This window comes from Convolutriloba macropyga, chromosome 2 (assembly GCF_964194025.1).
Source record: "Convolutriloba macropyga chromosome 2, txConMacr16.3, whole genome shotgun sequence".
Lineage (NCBI taxonomy): Eukaryota > Metazoa > Xenacoelomorpha > Acoela > Convolutidae > Convolutriloba > Convolutriloba macropyga.
In genome coordinates this window covers 52,913,446-52,923,257 of record NC_134469.1, presented here as the reverse complement: position 1 = coordinate 52,923,257, position 9,812 = coordinate 52,913,446, and the positions used below count along the sequence as shown (strand labels likewise).

At 32.9% G+C, this 9,812-nt stretch overlaps 1 protein-coding gene across 1 annotated transcript; it reads left to right on the top strand.

Moving 5' to 3' along the window:
- Positions 1 to 3,010: 3,010 nt before the first annotated feature.
- On the top strand, positions 3,011 to 4,363 carry LOC142335344 (pyridoxine/pyridoxamine 5'-phosphate oxidase-like). The gene is made up of 2 exons (XM_075383794.1): positions 3,011 to 3,538; positions 4,007 to 4,363. Exons 1-2 carry the CDS (start codon positions 3,054 to 3,056, stop codon positions 4,278 to 4,280), a joined length of 759 nt encoding a protein of 252 aa, XP_075239909.1. The 5' UTR covers positions 3,011 to 3,053; the 3' UTR covers positions 4,281 to 4,363.
- The last annotated feature ends 5,449 nt before the right edge of the window (positions 4,364 to 9,812 follow it).

The following is a 9,812-nucleotide window of genomic DNA, read 5'->3' as shown; positions in this document are numbered from 1 at the left end:
CGATAATTGTTCCAAGCCCAGTTGTGGGGGAGGAACTATATTCTCAACTGTTTTTTTGTTTAGTCAATTTTGGCCGATCGATATATTGTCGAGATTTGAGTGGTATCACTAAAAAGCCGATCAAGTGAAGTGTGAAATTAAGTTTTTTTTCCAAAATTTCTTTTTCGAATCCTTAAATTTTTGTGTGAATATTTCAATTTCAGCAGTAAACGAAGATCATTAATGGCATGATATTGTAGCTAAGGGTTTTATGACTGGACACTAAACGGTTTTAAAAGATGCAAAGAATTTGAACTTGTGAGCATTTTGTGTTGTTTTGCCCTTGAATCTTATTTATGAAAGTCTCCACAGGTCATTGATGCGGCATTTTTAAATCTAAGTTTTTTTTTCTTAATTGATAACTTATCGTAGATATTAAATTGTCGCCATTCAACTTCGTAAAAATTGGCGGAATTTTTGAGTTTGACTTTTTGGTTCTCAACTCATTTGGTTTTCTGGTGAAAGTTACTTATTTACAATAGGACTTGTTGTTTATTCTGACTGCTTTCAAGATCAAATCGCGTTATAAAGAATTATAACTGAAGCTTCTGATTATGTCCAGTGTTAATAAATTGTTCTAAACTTTGTTTTTGAAATAACAAGACTACAGGATAAAAATTTGCCCCTCAATATTGGTTTTTCGGCTTGTAAATTAATTTTTTTATTAAGGGGTTCTAGCTGCTTAATACTCAAAACTATGTGCTTGTTTTTAGGAAAGTTTTGAACAAACTTTGCTGAGGATTTTTCTGCTGTTCTCATTTACGTGTTTACATGATTTGTTAACTAGTTTGTTGCAACAAGCGTTTGGTTAGTTTTATTTTAAATCTTGACATACCTCACTCATGACAACTTGTGATTATCTAGCTTTGAATTTGCATTCTCAATTTGCATTGTTGAATGCACAGGTCATTTTTACTTCTGCACTAACTAAAAAATTTAAGTTGAACTTTTTGATTCTAATCAAAACTGGTTAGAAGCAAGCTCATTGAAAAGGTTGCTATTACTTGAGAATTTACGGTTTGAAATTTGTCTTGAAAAGGGATAGATATTGATTTCTGGATTTTATTTTTTGTTGTTTGATAAAAATCAGTTGTTCGAGAAAGTTGTTCTTTTTTAAATTGTAAAACTGCATTGGTTGAAATCTCATGTCTCTCGTCTCATTTCTGTCTGTTTTTTTGCGTCAAATAAGGGAAATTGATTTCACTAGTAGTACCACTTTTAAACACGTCTTGACGAGTCTATCAAAGTTAAGTATTAGAAAATATGAACTAGGGAATCTAGCAGGTGCGATGTTTGTCTCACTCTTGTATAGTTGTTTTTGTCTCAATTTGTCTGTTGATAATTGATTATTTTCTTCACGTTAACACTACGTGTTTTACTTAATATTTTCTTAGTTTTGTCTTTTTGTCTTTTTTTATCTGATATTGTAATGTTGATAAATCCCAATACTTTTGAGTTCTCGTTGAAGTTCCAGTGAGGTATAGTTAACCTTCATAAGGTTTCTTTGATATAGTCTTTGGTATTGATCACTTGGAAATAGTTTGTTCTGGTAATTTTTTTTAATTTCTGAATTCTGACTTTAGATGGTTTTTTTTCTGTTGACTTGTTACAGTCCGAGTAATGTATATTCTGTCAGTACCTCCTCCTTAACGGCAGTGGCCGAGATTACATATAGGAATGGCTTCAGTTTACAGCAAAAATTTATGTTTGGACGCTAAATGTTTCCAAAAAAGTTTAATTGAAATTTGTGTTCTAACGGCTTTTGTTAATTTCTTGTTTTGTTGCACTTCAATCTTTCAATTATGTAGTTACAAGTCAATAATGAGGCATGTTTGAGTCGACATTTTGATATTTAGTCATAGATTTATGTTTGAGACTCTTTATTTACTTATAAATTTGTAGATATTTTGGGTCTTTTGTATTGATTTTTCACTCATTTAGTTTCTTGGTTAGTTTTGAACTCATCAGTTATTTTTATTGCTGACAAGTCCAGTTGTTTTTCTTAGGAGGCAGAACTGAAACTTCTGAATGTGTCCTTTTGACATTGTTTAGTTTTAAAGTTTTGTTTCAAAGTTAACATATTTTGATATGATGCCGTTCAAAAATGTTTTGTAAAATCTCAGAAGCCAGTTGTCAAAAGTACTGCATACTCAAACGCCTCTGCTTTTGATTAGTTGTTTCAAATTTTGGGTTATACGTGGTTGTATTTTGTTTTCAGATATGCTTCTCTACTTTTCTAATCTATTTGTAGCCCTCAATTTGCACTGGTTTTTTTTCATAGACAATTTCGAATCGTGACTCACCTCATGATTAGCTTGAGTTACCTCTATTTGCATTTGAACATATTTTTGTTTTCACTTTAGATTTTTTGTGAACCCTCATTTAAGTCTAAATTGAGAATATATTATATATTCGAAAATAAATAGAGACCACCTGTAACTTTTATAAAAACAAATAAAGTTTTAGATTTAAATTCAAAACGGCCTAGATCTTGAGTTTTGGGTCGCTATTTTCGTTTCTTTTTGGATAACATTAGGTGTTCACTTGATGAAGTTATTTTTTCTCTTCTTGAGCAATTGCATTAAATTCGATTTCATGTCGTTCGTTTCGTTTGTTTGAGTGCTCATTCAATGAATTAAAGATATTTGATCTCACTGGTATGAAATCTTTATTGTATAGACGTCGGACCTTTCTTAAGAATATATCAAAGTTTAAGAACAAAACATTAAATACCACATTAAAATCATTCTATCGCTGACAATTGTTAGGCAATTGAGAAAATATTTTTATCAGTGGGTTCGGAACATTATTTGCCATCGCACATAAGCGAGCATCCGTGTTTTTGATCGGCTATTAAAGATAAGCAAAATAGTCATTTAGATCTGTCTTAACTTGTGCTGTTCGGCTCATTGTTGTAAAATTTCAACAGTTACTGTAGTCTAGGATCTAATGGACAGTCATTGATACTTAACCAAGTTCTTTCTATTTTAGATATTTTAGATTGTTTTATGTGAATGTTCTTTATAAGAGCGTCAATATTTCCTCTGCCGAAAAGTTATATCCTCACACGGAGCATGAGCTCTCTCAAAGACATTCGAGTCCCCTACGACTACGAAGGCAACGCAGCTCTGAATGATCAAAATGTGAAGACGCTCAATCCCTTCAGTCTCTTCAAGCAATGGATGAAAGAGGCCGTAGCTGAGAAGTCGATTAAACAGCCCAACAAGATGGTACTTGCCACGTGCAGTTCATTGGGCCGACCCTCCAGCCGTTATGTACTTCTTAAGGAGTATGATCAAGAAGGATACGTTTTCTACTCTTGTCTAAACAGCAAGAAATCCAAAGAAATACAGTCTAATCCATTTGTAGCCCTCAACTTTTACTGGGAATTTTTTCATAGACAAGTTCGAATCGAAGGCAAAGCCGTAGAAGTAACCCGCGAGCAGACAAACACGTATTTTGTTTCCAGACCAAAGGGTAGTCAGATCAGTGCGGCAATCAGGGATGTTTTCTCTTCCCCAAGTAGAACGTTTTTCATGGGATTGTATAAATAGCCTATTGAAAACTACATCGGCAAGCCCGTATAACCTAATAAGATCTTAAAATGTAATTATCAGTATCCAGGGGTTAATTTTAACGCTATATGATTATTGCACCTCACGTTTGTTGATATCTATGCTCATTTAAGCAATACCGGCACTATTTAACGAAAATAAATTTTTCGAAGTCGATTGTTTTTCAAGATTTTTTTAATGATACCACTGTTGTATCTTTCCGCAAAAATTGTTGGTCGGTCAACATTGGCTTAACAAAGAATTGGTTGAACAAGGTCGAACTAGCGTAATGATCCTAGCGGGTTGGAACAATTGAATTATTGGTCTTCAAAACTAGGAAGTATTTCAATGTGCTAAATATAGGGTTAATTATGGTTCGGATCTACATGGAGAACTGAAAACCGTTTTGCTAACAGTCCTCAAAGTGACCCAATTCTCGATCGGAAATTTCTAGAAGATGCGTACGCAAAGTTGGAGTCAGAGTACTCTGAGAAAGACTCACTACCTCTTCCTGATGACTGGAGTGGATTCCGAGTAGTGCCTGACTACTTTGAGTTTTGGGCTGGCAACACAGACAGGCTACACGACAGATACGTTTTTGACAGAAGAATTCAGCATGCGGACTGTGATGAAAAAGTTATGCATAAAGGCTCTGACGGATGGATCATTTACAGAATAGCTCCTTGAGTTTTCCTGATTCAACTGAAAAAAATTCTAATGCAAGATTTTACTTCAATAGTTTCAAAAAATTCAGTTTTATAACCTCCAAACTCTTTTTAAACACACTTATTGTAGGAGACTGTGCGTAGCACATAATGTTGCATTATGCGTCTCAAATTTGTGAAATTTTTGTTGTTGCTCTGAAAGGAAAAGCTCTTTTCACTTTTTTAAAAACATAAATTTAAGCAGTTTTTTTGGAGAAGCGAAAACTTTGATACAAAAACGCATAGTTGCATATGGTTTTTTTGCAACATAAAGTTCAGTGAGAGCAATTAGTCGCAGATAAAATTCATCTTAAAGAAACACAGACACTCATTTGCAAAATAAAAGTGAAGCGATCAGTTTAAACCTTGGAGGCAGCAAATAAATAAATTAGTAATAGTTTACTCATATAATCTTTATCTCGATGAAAATCTGCCCCCTTGATTAATTATTTACCAAATAGTTGGCCTCAAGATCAAGTTGAAAATTTTGCTCTGAGAACGTCACTGAATATCCAGCAAGCATGAAAAAATAGTTGTTGATTATGAGAAGTTTAATTTTTTGGTAAGAACTCTGCTTTCATTTCATTTGTCCTGTATCGGAGAATTTATAATTTTGGATAAATTTTGGACAACGAAAAAGTTTCTATTCAAATTTAACGTGGCAATTAGTATGAACGAATTATGAGTATGAAATAAACGTTTTCTACATCATCGTACTGAAATACTAATGCTTTTTCAAGTAAGTGGATTCAGTATTTTGTCGATTTATTCAATTTTGAGTCGACTGGAGAAAGTGCATTTAGTCAACCAAGCATAAGTTGAGATGACAGTTGCAATGCCGGCAAATATAATTTGCTTTGTTTTTGCCAAATGACTATATTTTTCTCATTCGTCTTGTTACAAGTTCCCCAAATGTGATCCATTTGGCTCAATATAGTCCTATAGAACCCCTGATTAACTGTTCGAGTTAAATTTGGCCTGTGTATTTCAGCAAGTTAGAAGAAAAAAAACATTTTCTATATAAATGAAAAATTTACCTGGTTTTATTAATTGAAGTGAAAAGTTATGATGGCCGCATATAAGAATACCGTTAAATTAAACCAGTAATTGAAATAAAACCACTTGATGAGCAGCGCAAATATCAGGGTCAACTTCAGCCTTGAGTAAGGAGGTTGAAAAAAAATCTGCTCTCCACAAGTGGTTGCTCTTGCTGTTGTCTTTTTGAATGTCCCTTAATGAACGTGTTGTTAGTAGGTAATATTGACTCATGATATTGGGTTACAGTACGGATGGTTTACGATGCATAGCATTAATTTGTGCAAAATAATAAAAGAAAAATAAGACCTACTTTTCCGAATTTTCCATTTGAATTCCGTCTTCTTTATTTAAAGCGAAAGTGTACCGCTGATCTGATTGTTTTTTTCTTATTTTGTGTTGCCTGAAATACCCCATAATTCTGCGTATCTGTGAATCAAGTAGTCTCTGAGGTGGAGGCTCTAATGTTCACGCAAAATATTTTTTGTTTGAGAGAACAGAGAAACCACCAAAGAGATGAACGAAATTTAAAACTTTTTTGGGTTTTCTTTTCTCTAGGTGTTTTCTGTAATATTCTGTTTTATAGAGTATATCAATTGTTCCTTTGGTTACGGCCTCTGGAAAATGATATCCGATAACTTTTTTGTACGGCCATAAAAATGATAAAATTTCCAAATTCTAATAGCTCCAAAGAAAAAAATGTTTTTTCTTTTTCTTCATAAAATTTTAATCGTTAATCGTCTGTTGAACATTTTGATTTCTGTGCAATTAATGTTCCCGTTTTTGCTTTGATCCAAAATCTATTGAAATAAAAAATTTGATGCCTAAGATGGGTCACGAGAATAAGAGGAGATCGCGAAATGAAAAATTAACCTTCGTTCAATTTTTTCTTTTAATATTCTCTGTTTTGAAATGTTCTCTGTTCCAAACAACTCTGTATAATCAAATATATTGCATAATTATATGGTTTCATGACCATTTTCTAGCTGTTATATGAATATAATTTATTGATTTAAAATGCTCCTCAACCCTCCAAAACTTTTCCTTTCCTGGTTTTGTTTCAATTATTTAAACAGCTCCTTTTTTCCAACCTGAAATAAACTAAGTATTTTTTAAAAAGTCAAATCTAGCCTCTAAACGGTACAATATGATGTTTTTTTCTCTAGGGTGCATAAACAAAAAATGAAATTTGGCTGAAGAAGAAAAGCCGGCCCCGCATATATATTCCCAATTTGTTGGGACAATTATGCAATGCTAACTAGCAGAAACCTTTTTCTTGTTGTGCCAAACCTCACAGCACCAAGTATTGCGGTTGGGACCTATTATCGCTAAGAAAGATGTTTCGCGATGAGCAATTCAGTTTGAACAATAAGAAAATCTGAAAATTTACGAAAGATTGATCAGGTTTTTAAGGCGTCGAAAGGTCAAATGTATAATTTTAAAATCAGATTGAAAATTCTTTTGTTGCTCATATTCTTTTTTGGTATCCCGAAATACCACAGGTCTGAGGGGGAAAACGTATTGCGAATTTTAGGTTTTCAGCCCTACGAATTAGACTTGGATAACATTTTTATTTTGTGAAATCAATGTCAGCCTTATCACTAAAGCGTTTTTAATGTTAGAGAAAAATGTCAAAAGAACGACCTAATGTGAATTGTGCAAACCGTAAGCTTGGCAATAAGCTCTATTTTTCTAACGTATGCTTGGTTAGAGAGCTGAGACCTTGAGGAACTCGAAAGAACAATACAGTTTGTCATTATAGTTGCAGTGTTGTAAGCTGAGCGGCGCTATATTGCAGTGCTCTTGGTTTTTTACGACTCTAAGACGAGTATTGGTTTTCGTAAGGTTTTTTATCCGGAAGTACTATTCGTGCCGACAACATTTTGACTTAAAAGCGAAAGGGTAAAATTGCCGTGTGAACTAATTTTTCTGTGCAAGAGAAGTGTTTTGATCATCTGCTTCGATCAGTGAACGACTTTTTGACTCTGCAAAATGTTTTTTGACAGAATGCCCCATATAGATAATCATTTTAGCCGTTTTTCGTCCAATTGGCCAATTTTTTTGCTTATTTAGTTTTTCGTGGAAATAATTTTTAATGGAAGCAGTTTTATTATGTGAACCTGAGAAATTGATACCACAGCGTTTTTGAGAGTATAATAATGCGTTTCAAATTCTGACTGAGCATATTTGTCGATTGTTTAGTTCAATTGTGGTTTTTCTGAATTAAATTCTTCATTTTTTTTTATCCCAAAGCGGACTTTTTAAAAATCATTGCATATGACAACTTGCCTGTTATATTTCATGCATAAGGCGAGGTTTTCATAACGTGAGATTTTTTTGTCTGTAGAATTGTTCATGCTTGCTCAATTTTGGCAGTTTTTGTCCAATTTTTCTGTTTTTATTTTTTTTTTAAATTTTAATTGTAAGTGAGTCTTTGTCTGCACCGTCAGGGATCTTAATTTTTTTTACTATTAATTGATTTGTTTTGAGGCGTTCTGTATTTGAATTTCATCAACAAATTTTTCACAATTGGATTTTTTTTTTAAAAAAAATGACAATTTTATAACCAAATATTTTTTTGTTTTCAATAGTTGAACTATGTTTCTTCTTTTAAGTCTATATACAGGAGAATAGCTATATTTTTTTCTTAGCCTCGAATGCTAAATGAAAAATAGTTGTTTTTCTACTTCATTTTTTGTAATTTGATTTTTAACTCGAGAACTAGTATAGTTGATTTTTACGCGTTTTGCTTCAGTTCTTTTATCCGCCTTCTAGCTCGTATCATATTATCATTATGCTATGAACTATAGTTTTATTAGATCTGATTTTATTAGTTGTTGAAAGACTAATGATTTAAGCTTTCTTAGATTTTTGTTTTGTAATTGATTTCATTTAACATAGCGCTGCACCGAGAAATCGCTGAAATGCCGTTTATAAATGCCGTTTCAGTGATAATTATTTTTTGCGAATAATTTTGGTGTCCTGATGATGAACGATTTTATGCTTTTGAATTATATTCTGCTTATTTTGTCTTTTAGTTTAATTTAGTTCTTGCAAAAGTTTGAACTCATTTTGTCTGTGATATCTCCAATAACGGCGAATTATATCTTATTTTTCCCTTGTTTGTAGAGACTCCAAAAATAATAAAAATCTGGTGTTTCAAAGTCCTATGTTTTAGTATTCTTTTCTTTTGAAAAATTCGGTTGAGTTCCTGTAATTATTACCTGCCTTTTGCTTCCAAAATGTGTCTTTTGGGTCTCGCAATTGAATCTTTTCCCGGTTAGTATCATGAGTTTGTTCATAATAAATTGCAGCCACTTAGTTTTTTGATATTATTGGTGTTTGACCATCTAAGTTTTTTGGTCCTTTTTCAACTTCACAGAATGTTTCACGGTATCAAGGTTTGAGTGTGTTTTTCTGTCAAAATTTTATGTATTAATTGTTGGTGTTTTTGTGTTATCACTGAATGGTGTTGTACTTGCTTTTACTTTAACTTTCTCCCATTATGTCAATGCTCATATCTTTTTCTTGGTGACAGTGGTGTGTAAGCTTGACCATTTTCTGAATCAAATCTGATGAGATGGAGAGTTAATGTTTTGGGACACAAGGTAGTAGTTCCAGCTGTAATTAGGGTTTTCGTTGTGAAGTTCTGGCGCTTTGAGTTGAAATGTCTACAATTCAAAGAATTTGAATTGTAATGGTGCACTTTTTTATGATCTGTTCACACTTCTTGTTCTGCTTTTTGTTGTCAATGAGACGTCAAATATGAGTATTGATTTTAATCACGCCGTAGTAGTAAGAGGAGCAAAATGCACTTAGTTTTAAGGCGTGAAAATGTTTCAAACTGCTTTACAGTCAGTTTTGAAAAAGTGGTTTAAACAGATTTGTGATTTTTGAGAGCAGGAGAATTTTTTTATGTGCGTCAATTTGACTTCTGAGTTTGCTGTTTTCTCTTCATTTTCTCTTCTACGAATACGTTTTTGCTGTTCATCTCATTGATAGATCCCACTGCTTTTTTATTAGGTATTTTTGGCTTAATCTAATTTTTCATTTCCAAACTGAAAGTTTGGGTTCTCTCCCATTATAGCCCCCGTAGCTTAGTGGTCAGATAACCTATAGCCCCCAAACATTGTAATTTTACCATAATGGGGGGCTCTAATTTCATGGAGGGGCTATAATGGGAAAAATCCGAAAGTTTTAACGAATTTAACAGAGTTTTTCGAATAGTTCGTGAATTTTTTTTAGATTTTGCAATTTCTGGTAGTTTTATTTTTGTCACTTAGTCTCACTAATGATATGTTAACAGGTTGTTTAATTAGTCATGTTTGTCTATGTTTATTTGTTTCATTTATAGCTTACAAATTTCTTGACTTTGACTCGACTTCTTTTGAAAAATAATTATGGTTCTTCGAATGTTGCCCTTTTTCGTAACTTTTCCTCTTCGGTCTCTTAGTCATTAGAATAGCGCTCCTTTGCTCTC

Coding starts and splice junctions, on each gene's coding strand:
- LOC142335344 (XM_075383794.1), top strand. CDS start 3,054: ATGTTCTTTATAAGAGCGTCAATATTTCCTCTGCCGAAAAGTTATATC. Junction 3,539..4,006: donor AGTCAGATCAGTGCGGCAAT/CAGGGATGTTTT, acceptor CCGTTTTGCTAA/CAGTCCTCAAAGTGACCCAA.